General features: G+C 42.1%; 1 protein-coding gene across 12 annotated transcripts in view; it reads left to right on the forward strand.

The window, feature by feature from the left end:
- The first annotated feature begins 3654 nt into the window (after positions 1-3654).
- Positions 3655-25605, forward strand: part of AFF1 (ALF transcription elongation factor 1) — a 207576-nt gene continuing 185625 nt past the window's right edge. For 10 of the 12 annotated variants that reach the window (XM_045392634.3, XM_074040094.1, XM_074040093.1 and 7 more), the window contains exons 1-2: positions 3655-3847; positions 18358-18431. Coding sequence is in view for 7 of the 12 variants with exons in the window: in XM_005555358.5 (XP_005555415.1) it covers positions 18394-18431 (38 nt within the window). In the remaining 5 variants the exon portion in view is untranslated. Of the gene's footprint in view, positions 4069-4923; positions 5076-18357; positions 18432-25605 lie in introns of those variants that run through there. The other 2 variants (XM_045392632.3, XM_015450632.4) reach the window with 2 other exon arrangements.

Here is a 25605-nt window from a genome sequence, read left to right on the forward strand (position 1 = left end):
GCCCTTCGCTATCAGTTTCTGGCTGACCTTTCCTGTCCTATTTCATATCACTGCCCTCCTCATAATCTTTGCCTTGAAATTCTGCTCCTCCTCTTGGTTTGTGTTCTTTTTTTGGGAACTGGGCCTTCCTCTACTTCCCTTAACCTGGCTTAGACTAATCTTTGCTCCTTTTTCCTCCCTCCTCAGTGCCAGCATCTCCCTCTCCTCATCTACACCACTTTCCCCTGAGTGCGGGTTGGCTGTTTAATTTTATATATACATACACACACACACACACATACACACACACACACACACACACACACATATATATATATAGAGAGAGAGAGTTAGTGTCTCATTCTGTCACCCAGGCTGGAGTGCAGTGGCATGATCATACCTCAATGCATCCTCGATCTCCAGGGCTTAAGTTATCCCCCTACCTCAGCCGCTGAAGTAGCTGGGACCTCGCCAAGTAGTTGTGCACGACCACGCCTAGCTAATTTTTTTGCTTTCTGTAGATACAGGATCTCACTATGTTGCCTTGGCTGGTCTTGAACTCCCGGGTTCAAGTGATCCTCCTGCCTCATCCTCCCAACGTGCTGGGATTATAGACATAATCTACCGTGCCTGGCCTTATTCTAGTTTTAATCATAAGTATATGCTCAGGTTAAGATTTATTTATGCCGGGTGTGGTGGCTCACACCTGTAATCCCAGCACTTTGGGAGACCAAGGCGGGCAGATAACCTGAGGTTGGGAGTTCGAGACCAGCCTGACCAGCATGGAGAAATACCCATCTCTACTAAAAATACAAAATTAGCTGGGCATGGTGGCACATACCTATAATCCCAGCTACTTGGGAGGCTGAGGCAGGAGAATCACTTGAACCCAGGAGGCGGAGGTTGTGGTGAGTTGAAATTGCGCCATTGCACTCCAGCCTGAACAACAGGAATGAAAATTCACATCCAAAAAAAAAAAAAAAAAGATTCATTTATATACTTTGGGGGAAGAAATTAATGCCCTTTGAGATATACATGCAGTCATTTGGAAGAACATAATTTAAACTGCTGGCTTAAAACGCTTGGATCTTGCACAACTGCAGAGTTTAGAAGTACGTCAGCTTGACCAAACAGATGTCCATGTTGTGAGGCTGGGTACATTCCTCACCTGCCTCTATCTTAACGTTGTTTTCCCTCCTCATGGGCTATTTAGGTGATCTGAGAATACATCCTGTGAGCTTCTATGAGTCCCAGGGGTTTTACTAATTTGTTTTTAAATTTTAAGTAAAACCATGGCTGAAAATTGTCAGGTAATATCCTAGGAGTCCTTATATGAAGCAGCAGCTAAAAAGTCCCATCATCATATTTAAAAGGGAGATTTTTTTCGGGGGTAGGGGGTTCTGTTAAAAAAAAAAAAAGCACCGATGTCAGAAACATGTTTCACCTTATTAGAAATATCATCTGAAATGTATGAGACTAGGTTGTCAAAATTAAGAAAGTGCTGGAATTTCACTGAGTGTGCTAAAAATGTAATTTAAGAATTCCTGTTAGGAAGATGATGGAGGAAAGTGTAGCTAACAAAGCTAAATATGTGCAACTCCATTACATAATTACTCTCCTTTTGTTTATGTCTGAAATTTAAAAAGTAGATACAAAAAAATTTTTAAAGTAGATATAGTGTAATCACTTTTTAAAATAGCCTTCTTATTGGCTATTTTTATAAAGTGACCCGCAGAAGAGAGACAGGCATTTTAAAAGATAATAACTCACTGGCATGACTATCCTTTTTTATTCATTATGAGAAAATTAATTTGATTTAGTCTTTTTAAATAGCCAGTCACCATTCAGGAAATAAATCAATAGAAATGTGTATTGGAATTATTTATTTACTTGCTTGTTTCTGCCACCACACTGGAATGTCATGAAAATAGGAGCTCTGTCTTTGTCATCAATATGGCTTGTCACCTAGCACACTGCCTTAAGAATATTGATGTAAATGGAATGAGCTACTCTCTGAACCAAAGTTACATCATCTTCAACAAAATTTTTGCAAAATTACATTCTTCAATTCCAAAGGCAGGAAAATAAAATTATCACACTTCCACTGTCAACATCATTTACTAAGTTGACCACAGTTTGAAGAGCCCTATAGGAGATACTATGGGATGGTACAAAAAGAACACAAAAAAGGAAAACATTTTAGATAGAAGCGGTAAAAGTTTTCAGATTATAATATATTACCATGCTTATACATGTTTCACAATGAAATGTATTCATTATATAGCAAAAACGTTAAAATATTTGTTATTGATTAGAATAGAGATCAGTCTCTGTTAGAAACCTTTAAAAGGCGCACAAACACTTTGTAAGAGGTGACTCCTGTCCCATCCTGCTCAGGGATGACCAAAACTTTCATCCTAGATAGATACACCACCAGGTTTCATCAGGGACACCTTAATTATTTTATCTGTCTAGGTAAACCAATCTCCCGATAGGAGGATATGGAGTAGGGTGAAGAGTTATATTTTGGAAAACAATCCACGGAAAATTAAGTCAACTAGCCAAAGGTTTAATTTGGAATTGCAAATATCCATCAATTAGGTTTTCAATTATGTGGACAATAAAAGAGTTGAGGAGCAGAGCAGTAGAGACAAAATTAAAAAGGAAAGAACAGAAGGCAGGGAGGGGCTTATTTTCATACATTATACCAATTTACATTACACATCATACTGAATTTAAGTAAGGTGGTTTTCTTCATCCAAATAATTTCACCCATTTTAAACTATAAAATATTGGAGGTGAAATCTCATCTGGGCCATTTGATGTAATCTTTCTGCGTCCCTTTCAGGAAGGAAGGTGCAACCACACAATGAAGACAGCCTGTTGCTTTCCTTGGTATGTTCACAACAGGAACAGGAATCAGGCAGCGACTTAACTAGACCTGAAGTTTCCCCTTCTTCCCAACGGTCTATTTGCCATAAGCCCCCTGAACCTATTAGAATTTTCTGAGGTTGGGCTGGTGGAGGGCAGAAACCCGGAGGCTAGATTCAGGAGACCTGGTTTCCCATGCCACTTAGTAGCTTGTGACACTGAGCACAATACTTACTTTTCAGCGCTTCGGTTTCATTATTTGGGAAATGGGAACAATATATCTGTTTTGTAAGATTGTTGTGAAGATAAAACAGGCCTGTGTGTGAAAGGCCTTTTCTAAATTGTAAAGCCCTCCCCAGATGTTAGTTATTATCTCCTTTAAAGGGCACAGAATCTGTTTCAATAGTACAGGAGGCTGCAAAAAGGCTCCTTGACACTTTTTGCTCAGAACTTGACCCTGAGCTTAATCTCGCCGTAAAGTGAAAGGGTTCTTGCGCCCCCACAGCAACCCGGGGCAGGGTCACCCTCGCGACCGGGGCGGTCACTGCCGTATTCCGTCCTGAGCTGCCGCTCCCCCACGATCCTCCCACCAATCCCGGGAGGGCCGCGACGTCCCTTGCCGCTTGGGTGGCGCCAGCTAGAGGGCGCGGGTCGGGGCGGAACCCGGTACCGCGGCTCGGGAGAAGGTGGGGGCGGGGTGAGGGGCGGGGCCTCGCGCGGAGGGCGTGGCCTCGGGGCGCCCGGGCGGCCGGCGCGCGGAGCTTCCCAGCTTGCTAGCGAGCGACGGGCGCGCGCGGCCCCTGCGCACTCGGCCGCCGCCTGCGCGCGTTGCGGCCGCAGCTGCACCCTTTCCTTCGCGGTTCCGCAGCCGAGCCCCGGCAGGACGCGCTCCTTTGCGTTGTCTGCACTCGCGCCCCTTCCCACCGCAACAGGTCAGGGGAGGGCGGAGGTGACGAGGGCGCCCGACCCGGGACTAGAGGACGGAAGGGTCTGGAAGGTGAGCGCAGCCCTGCGCCCCCCAGGACTGGGGGTCGGTCCGCCTGGCCCCCGACGCCGCCGCCGCGGACTTCTCGGAAGCCTAGGCTCTCCCCGCCTCTCTGCCGGCTTCCCAGCAAGCTGACTCAAGTCGCTGGCGTTCCCACTTTTCCGGAGGGAGCCTTCGGGGAGAACGGGCGAGGGCGCAGAGCTCTCACTGCCCTACTTGCGATCCCGCGGCAGGTAGCGCGTAGAAAAACGGGACGGGGACACGGGAAGATACTCATGCTCCTTCCTCACCCCCAGCCCCCAAATCGGACGTTTGCCTCTGCACCCCGCGTTTTGTGGAGAGCTGTCCCGTTGCTGGGACCTGCTCCCTGAGTTGCGTAATGAGTCCCAGAAGTTTCTAGGGGGGAGGGGCGGGGAAAAGCGGGATTCTTCTCTCCTGCACCCCGGGACCCTCCCCTGTGCCTGTCGTGGAGAGAGATGAGGGCCTCCCGTCGCGTCTCACTCAGAGCAGGAGGGAGACGTGTGTCGGTGGTCCGTAGTCTCCGGGGAGGAGTTGGAGCCACATTCTGAGACTGACTTCTGGGACAGAGGGAGAGGCGTCTTCAGAGTGTGGGACTGGCTAATTTCTCCTGATAATGCTTTTTTCCTTCGGGTGTCCCATCCTCTGTGACCGTCGCACCCCCACCCTCCGACGGTGCGAGCGCCGGAGCCGGGGAATGAGAGGGGAGAGAAGGTGGAGAGTGTGAATCACACGTTACCTTAGTGTGATGGTAGTTACATTAATGGAGCTGCGACGGGCCTGCGGGCGGTTCGATACCGTCCTGATAGTTTTCCCGGAGCTTCTCCACCACCAGGACCCGCATATTGTTATGCAAATCATCCCGGGAAGGCACTTGGCTTTGGAGGTGGAGATGTGTCCGAATCTCCTGTGAACCAGTCTCTGTTGGGGGAAAGGCCTTGCAGCCAAGTGATTTGTTTTATTTAAGGGTGGAGCGGAGATAATTTTAACCCCCGCTTCGTGCACGTTGTGGGGTGTGACTTACGGGGAAACCAGACTGATTTAAAACCTCCAGTGCAAACCTGTAAACTAAGGCGAAGACCCAGTGTTCCCTGGGACAGTTGCAAAGTGAGAAGAGCTCAGAAACTGAGGCACAGAAACATTAGGTAGGAGTCTGAGAGGCTTGGAGAATTTGGCTTGTGCAAGATTATTTCAGAGCAAGGTCATGCGGTGTGTGTAGAAGGTAGGTGGCCGTGGGATACTTCTCTCAGACCTGCGTGGTGTCGGCCTCTGGGTGGGGATAAAAGTCACAAAAAAGACCTTTGGACCCAAGAGTCTAGGTTTATTTCTCTGGGACTGAAGAATACCTTAGGCATGGCCCTGTTTCAATGTTTACTTCCTCTGTCTAATGTATTTCCTTAGCTCGCCTTTCATCTTTAGTGGGAAGGATTCCTTGAGTGGATATTCTGGAAGTAGATTCACAGGAGAATGGAAAACTCTGGATGGTTTGCCTGCTTTAATTTCAAGGTGTTGTCTCTTGTGGATGTTGGAAAGTATTGTACTTGAATATTTGAAGATAAATATGCAGAAAAAGAGGAGAGAAAGCAAGAGAATACATAAGTAGTACGTAAAACTAGAGAAACTCATTTGAATTAAGCTATGTTTACGGAGAGAACCAAGGAAATAATTTGGGATAGATTTGGTCACTTTGAGACAAGTAGAGATTGAAGAGTGGGATTTTTGGGGAAAATGAGTTTAGATATTGGAGACTTTTCTTTTTTCAAATATAACTTACAAGGTTGATGAGGCTGGAGATGTGGGACTTGCAGGTATGCTGCTGTGAATTCTTTGCTTTTCACCTGCAAGAAAATGAACTGTTAAATATTAATCTGCCTTATTCATTCACTGTAACAATTGAATTTGTGTCTTTGGCATTTGCTTAACTCTTCAACTTTGCAAAAATATAATTTTGAAGAATAACAGTGTGTTAAATTAGCATACAAAGATCATTTAGAGATTGAAAATTTATGACAAAAGTCCAGGCCATTTTAAACATTGCTTTTTCCTACATGCATAACAGGCATGCATTTTTTGCCACCAGAATCACTAATCTACTATAGGGTAATAAGACCATGTCAAAACTAGCTGTCTCTTCTGTTTCCTCTCTGGTTTAACTGAATTCCGCAGAGCTGGTTGAGGTGAAAGTTACTTTTTTAATTGACTGAGATACTTGCTTAATTAGATTTTGGATTAAATTTGAAAGAGACTATTCAATTAAAATACATATATATGAGTTACGTCTTTATCAGACACCTCTACAAGTCACTTTATTTATTTTTGAGACAGGTTCTTACTCTGTCACCTAGGCTGGAGTGCAGTGGCACAATCATAGCTCACTGCAACCTCCAACTCCTGGGCTCATGGGATCCTCTCTCCTCAGCCTCCCAAATAGCTGGGATTATAAGCATGTGTCACCATGCCCGGCTAATTTAAAAAATCTTTTGGTAGAGATGGATTGGGGTGGGGAGGAGGGTCTCCCTACGTTACCCAGGTGGGTCTTGGAACTCCTGGCTCAAGCAGTCCTCCCACTTTTGCCTCCCCAAGTGCTGAGATTACAGGTGGAAGTCACCATGCCTGGCCTACAAGTCACTTTAGCCAGGTAATTGTTTAGTTGAAGTTTCATATTGCCTTGAAAGTTGAAAAGAGGGGTGAAAAAATTGAGCTTAGAAAGGGTAAACTTGTTTTCAATATTTTTTTGAAAAGCTGATAGAGTTCTATGTTCAATTCTGTAATTTGTGGGCCCAAAATTCCTTTATTTCAGGGCTCTAGACCATTAACTAATTTTTGGGGAGGTTGAGAAAGTATGTTGGAGAGAGTGCAAATTAAGGAACCTCATTGGGGCTGGGCGCAGTGGCTCATGCCTGTAATCCCAGCATTTTGGGAGGCCAAGGCGGGTGGATCACTTGAGATCCGGGGTTCGAGACCAGCCTGACCAACATGGTGAAACCCTGTCTCTACTGAAAATACAAAAATTAGCTGGGCATGAGGGTGTGCTCCTGTAATTCCACCTACTTGGGAGGCTAAGGCAGGAAAGTCACTTGAACCCAGGAGGCAGAGGTTGCAGTGAGCCGAGATCATGCCACTGCACTCCAGTCTGGGCCACAGAGCAAGACTCCATCTCAAAAAAAAATAAAGTAAAATAAAAAAAAAAGGAAAAGGAAGAAAGGAACTGTATTTACCATAAGTATACAGAGTTTCATAAGTGATATTTTCCTCATTAAATAATAAATTCAACAATGGTTTCTCTTCCCAAGTGATGTTTAATTGGCAGTTGCTTTCTAGTAGTCTTTTTTTTTTTAATACGCAGTAGAAGCTTATTTAATATTGTTGATTTGGATCTTAGATTTTAAAATCGATTACATAAACTCTGTAATCCATTTATTAACATTCTGCCACAGCATGAAAATAAATGTGAAATATGTGGCTCTTTGTAGGTACACATCCATTATTCCTGATTGTTTATATCTGGGCAACAGATTGTTATAGACTTGACACCATGAGACCCCAATCAGGGTTGCTAATAGGAGTTTTTGTTGTATGCCTTAGGACAAAACTTCAGTAGTATTCCCGAAGGGAAGAAAATCAGCTGATTTTCTTAAATTATCTGGCCCATTTTAAACATGACTAAGGATTTCTTGCTAGAGTGACTTTTTCCTATTAAAAGACTGAGATTATTGTGACAAATAATGCCTGAAGGAGTCAATTACATCATTAATATAATATCTCATATTCATTCCTAATACCGTGTAAGTATTGAGTAGCTTCTGTGAGGCAGACAGTATCCTAAGCATTGGAGAAATTGTGATGGTAACATGATGAAGAAAGAAAAAGGGCCTGTGCAGATGGAACTTACATTGGCACTTCACTGTTTACCAACAGTTTTCACATGGCGTAATCATTTAAGCCTAATTGTGACTCTGAAATTGGAATTCATTTTCCATTTTAAAATCAGGAAATTGAGTTGAAGAAGTTAAGTGACTTGACTCTGTGACTCAAAGCCTGGTGCCCTTTCTACTATGGTACACTGTGTTGGCTATGTTGATGTGTGGTTTCCTGTTTTTCAAGAATTACAGCTTGACTCTAAAATATAAATAGTGTTTCTCCTTGGGTAAGTAATTCTTTCTGGTCATTATGGGAATAAAAACAAGTATTTTCATTTAGGATTTTGAACATTTGTGCCTCCAAAGGAAAAAATTATGCAAACCTATTTAACAGACACGTGGTGCTTATTTGCACTAGATAAGAATCCTTACCTTTCTAAAAATTAAATACAGGGCGTTACAGACTAGCTGCCTTAGTACTTGAAAACTATTATTCAACTTGTGAAAGCTCAGTTTATAAATTTTTGAGAGCATATCCCTGTGTAAATCAGGACATACTCATACCATTTCCTCCTCTCTTATAGATACAGTGAATATGTGCAGTCTGGCAGTAGTTCTCAGACCTATAATGTACTCCTGAAAGGCTTGTGAAAACACAGATGTGCTCCTCTTACCCATCCCCCGAGTTTCTGATCCAGCAGGTCTAGGGTAATGCCCAAGAATTTGCATGTGTAACGTGTTCGCGGCTGATATTGATGCTGTTATTTCTAGAACAACACTTTGAGAACCACTGCGGTATAGCGGAGAGTTTAAAAAGGTTTCTGAGTCAGACAGCTTGGGTTTGAATCTTGGATTGCTACCTACTAAGCTGTCAGACCTTAGGCAAATTACTTTTTTTCAAGAACTATGAAGGCTGACCGAGCACTGCTGCTTATGCCTGTAATTCTAGCACTTTGGGAGGCAGAGGCAAAAGGGTCATTTGAGCCCAGGAAATTTGAGACTAGCCTGGGCAACAAAGTGAGACCCCTTCTTTAAACAACAGCAACAACACCTGTGAAGTCTGAGATTTTACCCTACTCTCAAGCTAACTAACCTGCCACAGTTTCACAGACCCCTGGGTTAGAGAGGAATGAATGACTTTATCACTCATCAAGATAGCTGCAGCCAGAATATCAACATTTTCTTACTCTGGTTTCCTAAGCCCCCGTTTTCCAAAGGGTTATGTGAAGAGAGGAAGAGAGCCAAGTGACACATGCAAAAACAGTGGGTTGCATTAACAGGAAGGGAATCCTGAGTTCAGGGAATCCTAATCTTTTTTTGTGTGTGTCAGACAGTGTCTCACTCTGTTGCCCAGCCTGGAGTGCAGTGGTGCAGTCTCGTCTCACTGCAACCTTAGCCTCCCAGGTTTAAGCAGTTCTCCTGCCTCAGCCACTCGAATAGCTGGGATCACAGGCATGTGCCACCATGCCCACCTAATTTTTGTATTTTTAGTAGAGAGGAGGTTTCACCACGTTGGCCATGCTAGTCTTGAACTCCTTACCTCAGATGACCCACCCGCCTCAGCCTCCCAAAGTGCTGGGATTACAGATGTGAGCTGCTGCGCCTGGCCTCCCTAGTCTTTTATAATTGTCAGTAAGCATATTTGCTCTTCACAGGGAGATTTTATCTTCTTGTTGTTGTTGTTTTTCTCTAATCATTAGAACCCGTGAAGGGAGGGGCTGGGTGGGCATGGTGGCTCATGCCTCCAGTCCCAGCACTTTGGAAGGCTAAGGTGGGTGGATCACTTGAGGTCAAGAGTTTGAGACCAGCTTAGCCAACATGATGAAACCCTGTCTCTACTAAAAATACAAAAATTAGCCGGGTATTGTGGTGGACACCTGTAATCCCAGCTACTCGGGAGGCTGAGGGAGGAGAATTGCTTGAACCAGGCAGCAGAGGTTGCAGTGAGCAGAGATCGAGATTGTGCCACTGCACTCCAGCCTGGGTGACAGAACGTGACTCCGTTTCAAAACAAACAAAACCTGTGAAGGGAGAGTTTTATCTTGATTATACTGCGTAGTAAACATGCTGCCCTTAGTGCTAGGATACTATCCCTACTTTCCAAGGCTATTCACCATACAAACATCTTTAAAGATAATTTGGAACAGCCGGGTGCAGTGGCTCATGCCTGTAATTGCAGCACTTTGGTAGGATGATGTGGGAGGATTGCATGAGCTCATGAGTTTGAGACTAGCCTGAGCAACATAGTGAGATCTCATCTCCACAAAAATTAAAAAAAAAAAAAAAAATAGCCAGGTGGGCTGGCCACGGTGGCTCACGCCTATAATCCCAGCACTTTGGGAGGCCAAGGCGGGTGGATCATTGAAGTCAGGATTGAGACCAGCCTGGCCAACATGGCGAAACCCTGTCTCTACTAAAAATACAAAAATTAGCCCAGCGTGGTAGCACGTGCCTGTAATCCCTGCTACTCGGGAGGCTGAGGCAGGAGAATTGCTTGGGGGTGGAGGTTGCAGTGAGCCAAGATCATGCCATTGCACTCCAGCGTGGGCAACAGAGCAAGACTCTGTCTCATAAATAAATAAATACATAAAATAAAAAATAGCTAGGCATGGTGTTGCATGCCTGTAGTCCCAGCTACTCAGGAGACTGAGGCAGGAGGATTGCTTGAGCCTTGACCTAGGCTGTAGTGAGCTGAGATCCTTCCACTGTACTCCAGCCTAGGCAACAGAGCAAGACCCTGTCTCGAAAAAAAAAATCTGAAACAAAACAAAGACAATTGATGCCTCTGCTTGTAAAAATATGCACAAATACCACAGACCCATGGAGAAATTGTCTCCCAACACCTTTCCAATCCTCTGTTGTTTTTTTTTCCTTATAAAATGGAGCGAGCAGTATAGCAGTATCTCCTTTATTGAGTACTTGAACAGATTAAAGGGACTAAGATCTGGCAGGTTCTTGGAGCAGAGCATAGTAAGTGCTACGTAAATGTTTGCTATTATTATTCCTGAAGGAAGAGATTGTGTTCTCAGTCTTTTTTTTTTATGGTAAATATTGTCTCATAAGATGAAGTAATTGGTTTACTTTGAATAAATTGCAAACTCTGAGTTTGTTCCAAGAAACTTTTGTAAGGGTCCAAATTCTGAGATGAGGACAATGCCTCGTACGATATTTTGCCAGCCCACAGGGAATGAGGCAGAGACATTTTCTACCAATATTCATGTGCTTTTCTGTGTTTCCCAGCTTCTTTATGGTTACACAGAATCAGGTGACTTATCTGTCCAGATAAGCAATGAGTCACAGATAAGCAATAAACATTTATTTATTTATGTAGCATAAGTTAACTCCATATAGTAGTAAGTACTATGAAAAAATAGAAGTGTGGCCAGCACTGCTATTTTTCTCCTCAGTAGCCATTCCTGTTGGTTCTTGTTGTCACTAAGAGAACTTTAATTGCTAAGAGACTACATTTGTCCTGTCTTGGGTAATAGATCATATTTGTTCTCAGCCAGTGATAACAGTTTGTATCTTGATTTACCTGCTTCCTTTAAAGCTAGAAGAGCCCAGGTGACCTAGTTCTGGTTTTTTTCTTAGTCAAGATTTTTGGGAAGGATTTTCCTTTTCTGACAAAAATAGACAAATATGTCAGGCAGAGCTGCACCTTCCTCTTCTCCTCTTCATGCCTTGAATGTGAATGAGATATCTTGTTTATAAGATGTACCATGACAAGCATAAAGACAACATGCTAAATAGGCAGAGCAGAAAAAGTCAGAGTTCCTGATGCCCTCATTGCATAGCTAACAGCATGCCAAGTAGCCACCCTCTTCTAGACTTTCTATAGGAGAAACATAAACTTCTATTAATTTAAAAAGTTGTTACTTGCAGCTAAACACATTCCTAACCCATATAGTAAGCATAATGGAGTAGAGAGTACTCATATGGAGAAGAGAGTACTCTACTCCATTACGGCTGGAGAGAGTCCTTGAGGGACAGCATTGTTACATTACCTTTGAGAGTCAGTGAAGGCCTCTCTGAGAATGTGTCATTGAGCTGAGTGCCTAATGATCAGAGGGAGCCAACAACATGTGGGATGTGTACTTGAGTGTAGGGTAGCTCCAGAACCCCACTGAACAAAACTTCAAAGTGGAGAAGAGATAGTTGGGGAAATTGTATTCCTTTATGGATTTCTGAGCTTGTGAGGTCCATACGTATTGAGAGCCTAGAGGAACTGTAGATAATCAGATCAGTTTGGGGTCCTGGGAGATTATGATCTCTCCCAGGGGGTAGATCTCTCTACTTGGAGTAGAGTTCTAGAGAATCAGACTAAAACAGAATGTATGACCCATGACTTATCCCTGACACATTGCCTATTACCAAGAGACTGTTATTCCTGGGTAAAGGAGAAGTATTGATGACGAGGGACTAACCAGCTTACAGGCCTCTGGTCTCTGGACAGAGTAATTTTTCTCATATTCTCCTTTGGAAACTAGATTGTGGTCCTGGGACTGGGGAACTACTTGCTCTGTTTGTCCAGTTGAAAGGTTCCCAGGCTGGACACAGTTGCTCACACCTGTAATACCAGCATTTTCGGGACCAGCCTGGACAACATGGCAAACTCCTGTCTCTACAAAAATACAAAAATTAGCCAGGTGCGGTGGCTCATACCTGTAATCCCAGCACTCTGGGAGGGCAGATCACCTGAGGTCGGGAGTTTGAGACCAGCCTGACCAACATGGAGAAACCCTGTCTCTACTAAAAATACAAAAAAATCAGCTGGGCATAATGGTACATGCCTGTAATTCCAGGTAGTCGAGAGGCTGAGGCAGGAGAATCGCTTGAACCCCGAAGCATAGGTTGTGGTGAGCCAAGATCGTGCCATTGCACTCCAGCCTGGGCAACAAGAGTGAAACTCTGCCTTAAAAAAAATAAATAAATAAATTAGCCGGGCATGGTGGCACACATCTGTAGTCCCAGTTACTCTGAAGGCTGAGGTGGGAAGTTTGCTTGAGCTCAGAAGGTGGAGGTTGTAGTGAGCCATGACTGTGCCACTGCATTCCAGCCTGGGTGACAGAGCAAGACTCTGTTTAAAAAAAAAAAAAGAAAGAAAGAAAGAAAGAAAGCTTCCCTAGTGTATGGAGTTGCCGCAGCACATGGTTTGGCCAGCCAAAAAAATAACTAAACAACTACTACCATTTATTGAATGTTTACCATGAGCCAGTCATTGTGCTAAGACTTTTACAAATATTATTTTACGTCACCCGACAACAATCCCATGAAACCGTATATTACTGATGAGAAAGCTGAGGCCTTAGAGAAGAAGAATAATTTTCTCGAGGTTTTTTTTTTTTTTTTTTTTTTTGACAGAGTCTCGCTCTGTCACTCAGAATGGAGTGCAGTGGACTCCGCTCACTGCAAGCTGCATCTCATGGGTTCATGCCATTCTCCTGTCTCACCCCCCGAGTAGCTAGAACTACAGGCGCCCAACGCCACACCTGGCTAATTTTTTTTTGTATTTTTAGTAGAGACAGAGTTTCACCGTGTTAACCAGGATGGTCTCAATCTCTTGACCTCGTGATTTGCCAGCCTTGGTCTCCCAAAGAGCTGGGATTACAGGCGTGAGCCACCGCACCCGGCCTGGAGGTCTTATAGCTGGTTGCAAAGCGGATCTTCTACCAGCATGTCATAAAGACTCTCGAGAGTAGGTTCCCCAGAGTGTACTAGGTTTGGAAGCACTTAATGACCTAAGTGAACAGGGTATTTGAAAACATCTTGAGTCACTTTTTATATTCATCTTCTCTCTTTTTTTCTCTCTCTATATGTATGTGGTGTGAGTGTCCATAAAACTTACATATATGTGTATATACTCACACATATATGTGTATACACACTCTTGAATTGTGAATTGTTTATTTGGGGAAGAAAAGCAGTTTGATACACATGACACTTTAATTTCTGAATAAATTTGGTAAGCAAGAGAAGGAGGACTATAGAAGGGTCACTTAGATAGTAACGTACATTCCTGCCATGGAACATTCCAAAATGAAAGAAAGTTTGCATCATTCACATAAAATTTAATGTAGATGTAGCTGCTACGATGTGTCAGTGTGCTAGGTATTTTTTTTTTTTTTTTTTTTTTTTTGAGACGGAGTCTCGCTCTGTCGCCCAGGCTGGAGTGCAGTGGCACGATCTCGGCTCACTGCAAGCTCCGCCTCCCGGGTTCACGCCATTCTCCTGCCTCAGCCTCCCGAGTAGCTGGGACTACAGGCGCCCACAACTGCGCCCGGCTAATTTTTTGTATTTTTAGTAGAGACGGGGTTTCACCGTGGTCTCGATCTCCTGACCTTGTGATCCGCCCGCCTCGGCCTCCCAAAGTGCTGGGATTACAGGCGTGAGCCACCGCGCCCGGCCTGTGCTAGGTATTTTAGCTTGGTGATATGATATATGCTTCTCTGTTACTCTAGGTAGCAAGCTCTCCGTTTTACACGTAGGGGCACGGAGGCTTAACTTGTCCAAGGCGATCATGCAGCTCACTTGAGCCTAGCTTCTTTCTGCTGTACAGCACTACGCCGTTTTTAAATAGAGCCGAGTTAGTATCTTCCCTATTTTCTTTTCCTTTTTTTTTTTTTTTTGAGGCAGGGCCTTGCTCTTTCACACAGGCTGAAGTGCAGTGGTATGATCACAGCTCACTGTAGCCTCCACCTCCTGGGTTCGAGCTACCCTCTCACCTCAGCCTTTTGAGTAGCTGGGACCGCAGACATGTGCCACCTTGCCCAGCCTTTCCCAATTTTTTTTTTTTTTAATAAGACAGTCTTGCTCTGTTACCCAGGTTGCAGTGCAGTGGCACAGATCACAGTTCACTGCAGCTTCCTCCTTCCTGGGCTCAACCTATCCTCCTGCCTCAGCCTCCTCAGTAGTAGGACTACAGGCATGTGCCACCATGCCCAGCTAATTTTTCTATTTTTTGTAGAGACAAGATGTCAGTACCTTGCGAGGGCTGATCCTGAACTTAAGCAGTCCTCCTACCTCGGTCTCCCAAAGTGTTGGGATTACAGGCATGAGCCACCATGCTTGGCCCGTGGAGGATTATATTGAAAGATTGATATCATAACAGAATAAAAAGTGAAGATGCCCTTTTACATCTCCTGCTCTGGCCCCTTCACCAAATCTCTTCCCTTTCCAGAAAACTACTATTAACAGTTTGGTATATGCTATTCCAAACTTTGTGTGAATGCATAAACTTAATAATAAAGCATTAAACAAACAAAAAACTTGGCTCATATTGTACATTTTATTTAGATCTTGCTTAGATAAACCTATGTAGTTCTTTTTGATGTTTTAAGGCATCTCATTATGATGTATCATAATTAGCCATTTTTAAAATGATATGTATTAGGTTGTTACCAGTTTTCTTACTCTTACAAGCAATATTTTATTGCACATACCTCCTTGTACACATGTGACTGTATTTTATTTTATTTTATTTTATTTTATTTATTTATTTTTTTGAGACGGAGTCTCGCTGTGTCTCCCAGGCTGGAGTGCAGTGGCGTGATCTCGGCTCACTGCAAGCTCCGCCTCCCGGGTTCACGCCATTCTCCCGCCTCAGCCTCCCAAGTAGCTGAGACTACAGGCGCCCGCCATCACGCCCGGCTAGTTTTTTTTGTATTTTTAGTAGAGACGGGGTTTCACCATGTTAGCCAGGATAGTCTCGATCTCCTGACCTCGTGATCCACCCGCCTCGGCCTCCCAAAGTGCTGGGATTACAGGCTTGAGCCACCGCGCCCGGCCCATGTGACTGTATTTTAAGGAATGATTCCTTAAAGGAGAATTGCTAAATTGAAGCATACACTAAATTCCTTTCTTGGTGGTTTAGAATAATAATTTCCTGACTATAGTAGGCCACCATTTGAACCTAACATAACCTAACATTCATAACGTATCGTAGTGTGTATCTGGGCTCTTCATACAGCTGTGGAAATCACACATCACCCTCAACAGCCTTGCTTAGGCTGACTTTGGTCTTTGTTGTGAGACACAACTGAGATATCAGTCAGTAATCTCATGATGCAGCCTTCCTGCCCCTCTCTCCCTCTGTGGGGAAAGATCAAGCCTTTCGCGAAGTTAAGCGTTTTAGTTGCACAGATAGGTCCCTGGCTGTGTCCAGGGGCTCGATTCCTCAGAAGCTATGGTCTCTCTCACTTTGAACCCCATTCACCTACCCGAGAATCTGTAGTGCTCCTGAGCGGTGAGACCTCGGGCGTTGCTCACTCCTTCAGTCTTCTACTTATCAGTCTCAAGGACCCTTTTTCATTACAGATCTCCATGGCTTGCTCCTCACTTTAAGTCTTTGCTCAAATGTTGTGTTCTCTGACCACCCTACATAAAACTACAGTACCCTACCTTGATTCCTCTCTGCACTCTATACTCCTATTTTGCTTTTCTAACATCTATCTATTTTACTGAATGTGTCTTTGCTTACCTTCTGTAGTATGTAAGCTCAGTGGTAGCAAGAGTCTTTTCTTCACTCTATTTTTTATGTTTTTTGAGACAGGGCCTTGCTGTGTTACCCAGGCTGGAGGGCAGTGGTGCAATCTCAGCTCACTGCAACCTACATCACCCCTCCCATCTGCATCCCTACTCAAGCAATCCTCCCACCTCAGTCTCCTGAGTAGAGTAGCTGGGACCACAGGCATGCACCACCACACCTGGCCATTTATTTTTAATTTTAGCAGAGACGGGGTCTTGTCATGTTGCCCAGGCTGGTCTTGAACTCCTGAGCGCAAACATTCAGCCCACCCTGGCCTCCCAAAGTGCTGGGATTACAGGATTGAGCCACCACATCCGGCCCACTCTCTTTTTTTCTTAGTACCTGGCTTAAAGCAGATACTCAGGATACATTTGTTGGTTCTGTCAGTCAGTGAACAAACAAGTGAACTCAGGACCCCTCTCAGATTGATAGCCACCCAACAGCCCAACCTGTCTCCTTTCCTACTGTTATCACTGTCCACCAAAGAGCCCTAGGGGTGGGTGCTATTGGGTTGCAAGCAGGTTGAGCATCTTCATTGGGAGGGTCATGTGAGGAACTGCCATCAGGGACTCTTCAGGTGCCTCTACAGAGGTGTTATGAAGAATAATGCCAACAGGAATGCAATAGTGTTTTATTGATCACTTACTGTGTGCCAGCCCTGCAAGTCAGAGAGAGAAAGTGTGAGCAGCGAAGGCAGGGGTAGAGCGAGGAATGCAGAGAAAGAGAAAAAGGAGAAAGTGAGCGATAGTAAGTGGTGAGGGAAAGGGAGGGAGAAGAGTGGGGATTGAGTTGGAGAATTGAGAAAACTTGCCTAGGGGGCCACTATTGCTGGTCAGAGGAGTGACACATGTTTGACCCTGAAAAGTAGATCTCTGCTAGTGAGAGTTAACTAGAATATTTGCAACATCCATGCTGCAATCTTTTGAGAGAGGAGATAGAGTGACAAATTATGTCTGCTAGTATGGAAACATTGTAGTTAGCAAGTCAGCAATTTAAATTCCATGGAGAGGGAGATAAAAAACCTTATCAGGAGTAAGAATAGAGCTATCAAGGACTAAATTCAGTGTTTCAACCTCAGCCAAAATTGTAACAGCCTCTTAAACAGAGGTAAGTTAAAATGATTACAAATTTAATGTGTGTTTCCATTTGTATCAAATGGTTTGTCGAGTCTGTACTAAGATAATTTAGTAACATACCTTTGCCTTAAGGATGTTTGAAAAGTAAAACAAACTATTTAATGCAAGTTAGGGTAAGTGTAGTCAATTTATAAATACTTACTAGAGAGGGAAAAGGAAACAGCTGTAGACAGTGTTAACCATGAGAGGTTGTTTCCAGAGTTACACAAGATAGTAGCAAGACTATCTGCCCAGATTGGATACTAATTTTTCCCCCAAATTCAGTCTTGTTTTGAAAGAATGCTCAGTAGTTGTTTTATTTGGGTTTCGTTTTGATTAAGTACCTTTAATGAGTGGAAGTAAAATCTTAAGATTGATTGTTACCAGGACCCACTTTTCTTGTTAAGTGTTGCATTCTCCTGTGAGAATGACCTGTTGATTACCTTTCTCTTGCATACTTGACACTCTTAACTTTTCTTCCTTTTAATTCTAGTGAGGATGCTGACACAACCTGTGACCTTAGGCAAATTACTTAAAACTGAGTCTACATTTCTTTCTTTCTTTCTTTTTTTTTAAATGATTTTGAGTCTCCATTTTCTTATCTATAAAATAGGATATTAGTATCTGCCTTGCGACTTTATTATAATGTATTAATGAAATGCCATTTTTCAAAGGGCTTATTTATATTTAACACAATGCTTGGCACAAAGTAGGCACCAGGGGAATGGTATTTCCTTTTCTCCTCCCCCTCCTCCTTATGGTAAACTTGTGCACATTGTTTTCTTGCTGAAATGGCTTTGAGAAGCAGCCTCACAGTTAAAAGTGCAATTGGCCTTTGATATATACTAGATAGTTTATTCATGCAACTTGGGAATTGGAGAACCATTTTCTAATTCAAATGAGAACTTGGAATTCTGTCTCCAGGAAAACTTCTTACAGGTCATGTGTATCCCTGAATTTACCCACAGGCTAATGTTCACGGGCTGCTGTTTGTTTCTCTTTCAGATGAACAGACTTGCCACTTTCCACTGACTGGGAACAATGGCATTTACGGAAAGAGTCAACAGCAGTGGCAACAGGTAAGCATGGAATCTATGATTCAAAGACATGCTGATATTTAATTTTATGATCCACTTTTCAATGAATAAGTTTGGTCTTTTTCAATTTGCAACTTAAGAACTCACTGGTGCAGGAAAATGATTGAAATGTTCAGTTTTCTCTACATGAAGTCAAACTTGTTGGACTGGCTACATATTGTCTTTTAAAGCTAGCAATTGCCGAGTCTGTTAACTCATTTTTTAAAAATGTGATGTTAATTTAAATGATTAAATCAGCATTCTAATGCTGTGTTCACGATAACAAGATTGCACTGATTTGGGGAAAGCATACACATGCTCAGCCTGTGCTTGAAATAAATAAACGAATCCACCTCATCTGGAAAGCTGTGAAGGAGGGAATTCCTTCATATTTATATTTTGCCCCTTTCACATCTCTCCCTCCAACTCTGCACACACAATTTAGTGCCTTCTTGCATATAGTAATTGATCAGTTTTGATTGAGGGGATATTATTAACATTTTGAAGGAGTTTTAAACAATAACTCATTTGACATTCAGAAAGAATTATCACTGATTAGTTTTTATTTAAACTATTAGCTACTAATATATATATATATATATATATTTTGAGATGGAGTCTCACTCTGTTGCCCAGGCTGGAGTGCAGTGGTGCGACCTCAGTTCACTACGACCTCCACTTCCCAGGTTCAAGCGATTCTCCTGCCTCAGCCTCCCAAGTAGCTGGGATTCACCACGTTGACCAGGCTGGTCTTGAACCCCTGACCTCAGGTGATCCCCCTGCCTTGGCCTCCCAAAGTAGTGGAATTACAGGCGTGAGCCTCTGTGCCACACCAAAAACATATTAAATGTTTTTAAATATTACTACTACCCCTTGTAGTAACATTCTAGCAATTACAGAATTGTTTTTATTGTTACTTTTATCATAATTTCTATTTATTAATTAATTTTTTTTTTTTTGAGACAAAGTTTTGCTCCTGTTGCCCTGGCTGGAGTATAGTGCCATGATCTTGGCTCACTGCAACCTCTGCCTCCCAGGTTCAAGTGATTCCCCTGCCTCAGCCTCCCAAGTAGCTGGGACTACAGGCACATGCCACCACACCTGGCTAATTTTTGTATTTTTAGTAGAGACAGGGTTTCACTATGTTGGTCAGGCTGGTCCTGAATTCCTGACCTCAGGTGATCCACCTGCCTCGACCTCCCAAAGTGCTGGGATTACAGGTGTGAGCTACCATGCCCAGCCATAATTTCTATTTATGATAGAATTATTTTCTCCCTTCTTGCTACTGCATTTGACTAGTCTAAAAAATAAAAACATTATAGGAAATGTAGACTCAGACTTATTTAACTAATATTTATAATGCCACAGAATAGATGATGGTGCCTGCAATTGTGGACCAACCCAAATGTTCTCCCACTTCTCCCCCTTTCTGGTTCACTTAGGAAATGATTCAGTTCCTGGTCATCACTGTGGGCCTGTTAAACTTGGTTTACTCTCTCCCCTCACCAAAGGGAAGACAGTTGACCCTGACTGCTGCAATTCACATTCTGCTAGAGCCTGGGGGAAAGCTGTTATCATTTGTCTTTAGGTTTATTCATAATGTTGGGTTACACATACGTTTTACATTTTTATGTAGTTAAATGTCTTGTCCTTTATGGATTCTGGCCTTGATTGCCCTTAGAAAGGTCTTTCCTCCTCCAAGATTGTGAAAATAATGTCATGTGTTCTTTGCTGGCACTTGTACGATTTCATTTTTGCATTTAAATCAGAACTTGTAAGCTGGTGGACTGTGGGACAGATCTGGTCAACATATGGGTTTTGGTTGGCCTGTCACAGAATTCTGAAAGAAATTATCTGCCAATGTTTTTTACTTAACAATCTTCTATCTTCTCATGAAAAATTTAAGATTTAGCAACCCTGGGCTTGCATTGCCATGTAGCAGTGCTCAGACAGAATTGAATAGCTTCAGCTCTTTTAAGCAGAACACAGGCTTTCTAATTCAGAACTTCCCAAGTGGTATGCCATCAAATGCTTTTCAGGTGTGCCATGATATTGATTTCCCCCCACCCCTCCCCGCAAGCCTAAAGGTCAGCCAGAGCTCCTATCTAATTTCCCCCGCAGACATCTGCTTTGTCCGTTTGCCCCAGAGACTTGATGTAAAAAAAAAAAAAAAAAGTTGAGAAAGCACTGACGCTTTTCAATTCGTTATAGCTCTCTGCACAGCCAGATTCACACATTTAGTTAGCTGCTTGACCCTCTTTGACTTTTTAATATTTTGATCCATATGTAGTTAACTTGAATATATTGTATATTTCATATTAATAGGAAAAGGTAAAGATGGGGGATGTTAGGGAACCATTTTTTTTTTCTTTTTCTTTTTCTTTTTTTTTTTTTTTTTTTAAGATGGAGTCTCACTGTCACCAGGCTGGAGTGCAGTGGCACGATCTTGGCTCACTGTAACCTCCACCTCCCAGGTTCAAGCAATTCTCCTGCCTCAGCCTCCTGAGTAGCTGGGACTGCAGGCACACACAACCATGCCCAGCTAATTTTTGTATTTTTTAGTAGAGACGGGGTTTCACCATGTTGGCCAGGATGGTCTTGATCTCTTGACCTCATCATCTGCCTGCCTTGGCCTCCCAAAGTGTTGGGATTACAGGTGTGGGCCACTGCACCTGGCTAGGAACCATTTTTTTTTTTTTAAGCAAAAAGCTAGACAATTGTTTCATCGTTATTTATTAAATCACCTATCTTTTTCCCGCAGATATGAATGCTAGGTCTAAATTTTATCACAGTTCTGGGGCTGTTGTTGGGCTGTCTTTTGCTCCATTGATGTGTCTTTTGGCAACTGTGGCATATTGTTTCACTGTATCTTTATATGTCTTAATATTGAGGCAGATTCTTTGTAATTCTCATTTTTAGAATTTTAATAGCTATTCATTCTCATGCTTCTCAATATACTCTGAAGTAATTAATCATTTTATAAAAAAATTATGATTGGCATTTTGATTGGAATCCCTTTGAATTCATCAGTTAGAGTTGACTACTGTAGGCTATTAAAACGTCTTCCTATAAGAATGTAGATGTCAGACTGGTGAGAATTTAAGGAGCTGAAGAAATTTTAAATTTTAATTGTAAGATTTTCGTGGAGGTCTGATTTTTCAAAAAGGTTGAGTTATTGACGTTGGTTCGTGTGTTATTTCTGGTAGATGAATCAATTATAGTGGGTAAAAGTATTATCACTGACATGATTAAAAAGATATTTTAGCTTAAAACCTAGATGACAGGTTGATAGGTACAGCAAGCCACCATGGCATGTGTATACAACCTGCGTGTTCTGCACATGTATGTAACAAACCTGCATGTTCTGCACATGTATCCCAGAACTTAAAGTCAAAAAAATACATATATATATATTTTTTGTTTGTTTTTGAGATGGAGTCTCACTCTGTCTCCCAGGCTGGAGTGCAGTGGTGCAGTCTTGGCCCCTCCACCTCCCAGGTTCAAGCTTTTCTCCTGCCTCAGCCTCCTGAGTAGCCGGGACTACAGGTGCCCACCACCACACCTGGCTAATTATCGTATTTTTTTTTTTAACATGTCGTCCAGGCTGGTCTTGAATTCCTGACCTTGTGATCTGTAAACCACCCCCTACTTCCCGCCTCCCAAAGTCCTGGGATTACAGGCATGAGCCACAGCGCCCGGCCTAAAAAAAGATACTTTATATTCTCTTACTTATTTTTTTTTTTTTTGGTTTTGCTAATTATTAAGTTTGGATAGGTAACTGCCCCTTATAACATTCTAGCAATTACAGAGTGTTCTTATTATTTGTTACTTTTATCATAATTTCTGGCTCCTCACCTCCTCAGTATACTCCTTTTAATTTTAGTACCTAGTACAAGTGGTAAGCTTGGGGATATCCTTTAAAAAGTTCTATTTTTAATACACACCAGTAGCTCACTTGTTTAAATGTTTAATCATGATAGGTATTTAATCTTTTAGTTGCCCAGAAAAAAAAAAAACATTAAATTCATGTGGAACTGGTCCAGGACTAGGACATATTTGCAAAGGAAAGAGATGTATATTGAGTACGCAGCTCTAATCATTCAAACTAAATTGAAGTCTGAGCATGAACCCTTACTTTGCTCAGGGCTATCAAAAGTCATAAGCATGGACAGAATATTAATGTAATGTGTAAAGACAATATTTGTTGTAGTTCTTAGAAACAATAAGCTTATTCTGTGACTTCCAGATTTATCAGCACTTGACACTGTTGAATTTGAGCTCACTTATATATTTCTTCACCTTCCTTCCCTCCCCCTTTTTAATAGTTCTTTCTAACAATTGTTACTGGAGTCTAACAGACTGAGAAAGGCAGACGTTGTTAGTACAGTTTAGTGCATTTCCTTTTCTTTTCTCTTTTTTTTTTTTTTTTTGAGATGGAGTTTTGCTGTTGTCGCCGAGGCTGGAATGCAATGGCATGATCTCGGCTCGCTGGGTCCTCCACCTCCTGGGTTCGAGCGATTCTCCTGCCTCAGCCTCCCGAGTAGCTGGCACACCACCATGCCCAGCTAATTTTTGTACATTTTTAGTAGAGACAGGGTTTCACCATGTTGGCCAGGCCAGTCTCAAACTCCTGACCTCAGGTAATCTACCTGCCTCGGCCTCTCGAAGTGCTGGGATTACAGGCGTGAGCCACCGCGCCCAGCCTAGTTTAGTGCATTTTCATAAAGTGAACACGCTTGTGTAGCAGATCAAGACCAGCTTTCTAGAATTCCCCTCCTATCCCCTTTCAGCTACTACCTCCCTTAAAAGTCACCACTGTTCTGACTTCTTCTAACACCCTGCATTTGTTTTGTCTGCTTTTCAATTTTATTTAAATATAATCACATAGTATATACTCCTTTATTTTGTAAAGTTTCCATTCATTTTGATATTTGAAACACTGTGAGGTTTAGGGGTCAATTTGCATGACTTTTGGCTCCCCAAAAGCTTAACTACGAATTAGCCTACAGTTGACTGGAAACCTTACAAATAACATAAACAGCTGATTAACACATATTTTGTATATGTATTAAGTACTGTATTCTTACAATAAAGTAAGCTAGAGAAAAGAGAATGTTATTAAAATCATGGCTAGGTATGGTGGCTCATGCCTGTAATCCTAGCACTTTGAGAGGCTGAGGTGGGCAGACTGCTTGAGTCCAGGAATTCATTTGAGACCAGCCTGGGCAACATGGTTAAACCCTGTCTCTGCAAAAAATACAAAAATTAGCTACCTGTAGTCCCAGCTACTGATGGGTTGGGGTGGGGTAAAGGCTTGAGGTGGGAGGATTGCTTGAGCCCCGGAGGTCAAGGCTGTGGTGAGCCGAGATTACACCACTGCACTCCAGCCTAGGTGACAGAACAAGACCTGTCTCAAAAAAATCATAAGATAAAATGCATTTACTGTTCATTAAGTGGAAGTGGATCATCATAAAGGTCTTCATTTTCATCCTCTTCTTGCTGAGTGTAAGAAGAAAGTCTTAATGTCTCTGAGGCAGAAGAAAATCCACATGTCAATGGACTTGCACAGTTCAAGCCCATGCTGTATTTTATTTCTTCTGTTCAATATATTTAAATATCTTTATCATATATTTTATATTAGGATATTACTTTCCCATCAACTTCTCATGGTCTAAGATGATAATATAATTATCCTTACTCTTTGTTCCACCTCCTTACTGTCACCTTCCCTCCAGCTAGTCTGTTTTGGTTTTATCCAGATTGATAGCATATTTTATTTTATGATTATTTGTGCCCTTGCAAGCTTTGTCTTTAAAATGACAATGAAAGTGGAAAAACCAATAAGCATTATTTACATTATTTTGATTGAGAAGGAAAATGGTGTCTAGGATTTTATTTCTCCTCCAACATCAGCCCCAAAACTACTTGAACAGAAGATTCATATTGATCAGGACTAATGAACTATCATTAACTGAATAAATTGTTCAAATTAATACCAAATTTTAAATTGCTTCATCTTTGAATAGTGCTTTTGCTTTGATTGGACTTTCTAATTTCTTTTTCCTTATTGAAGGAGAAAATGTGCCTTTTTGCCATTTCACTAACGTGTTCCCCTTCTTACTCTTTTGTATCAGCTGCTTGAAATGTCTCATTTTCTCTTTGGAATCTTGAAACTAAAATTGAATTTTACAAAGTGTGTGCTAAATCACATTCTTCTGAAATTGGGCGCAGGTAACTGAAGCCAGAGAGTAAAGTTGGGATATATTCTGGGAAATTTTTTACTTGAGGACAGGGGAAAATGTGTTAAGGTAAACCATAAGAATGAAAGAAATGTCATTTCAGGCTATACCACCAAATGGATGGGACATAATTTTATTGTCTTCTGCCATTCAGAGTGGGTACTGAAGTGTTTTAGGAGATTTGCTGAGATGCTTTTCAGTTTTTGGGAAGATTTGAGGGATTGGATTTTGTGAACCTTGAATCATATAGGATGGAATACTGTAGCCCTGGAAGCTCTCCTTTTCGAGTTTGAAATAATGTTTAACTCTCCTAATTGAGAAGAGTTTTCAATTATTGAGGAAGCTACAAGGTGTTAAACAGATTAACATCTATTATATGGACAGATCTTCTTTGTGCAAGTAAATCAAGGCCCAAACTTCTAGATGCTTACTAGAGAGATTAATGGCTGTAGGTCATGTTTTCCTGAAATAGTGATTGGCCTGGACATTGTAAATAGTGCACACCTGGAATTGTGAAATGGGGAAATAAGGTTTCCACATTTTCAAGTGAAGTAGTTTCTGGCCTGATTTACAAGTGCAAGAATAATTCTTATACAAAACACCTTGTTTTCCTTCACTTTAGAAAATGATTGCTAACTGATAAGTATGTGTCATTGTCATATGTAGTTTAAGATGAGTCACTCAGTTTGATGGGTTTAGAAGAGTTTAGATTCAGACTTATCTGAGAAGTGAGGAAATATTTTTTGGAATTAGTTATTTCCCAAAAGGAAAGTTAAATTTTGCATATAAGGAAACACTGCTACTTAGTATTTACTCTTCTACAAGTGGCACAATCATGTTGAAAAACAACAGAAGTAACTTTATTGAGGTATAATTTACATGCTATTTTAAGTATACAATTTAATTTTTAGTAACTTTACTGAGTTGGGCAACCGTTA

Source organism: Macaca fascicularis, chromosome 5 (genome assembly GCF_037993035.2).
Source record: "Macaca fascicularis isolate 582-1 chromosome 5, T2T-MFA8v1.1".
NCBI lineage: Eukaryota > Metazoa > Chordata > Mammalia > Primates > Cercopithecidae > Macaca > Macaca fascicularis.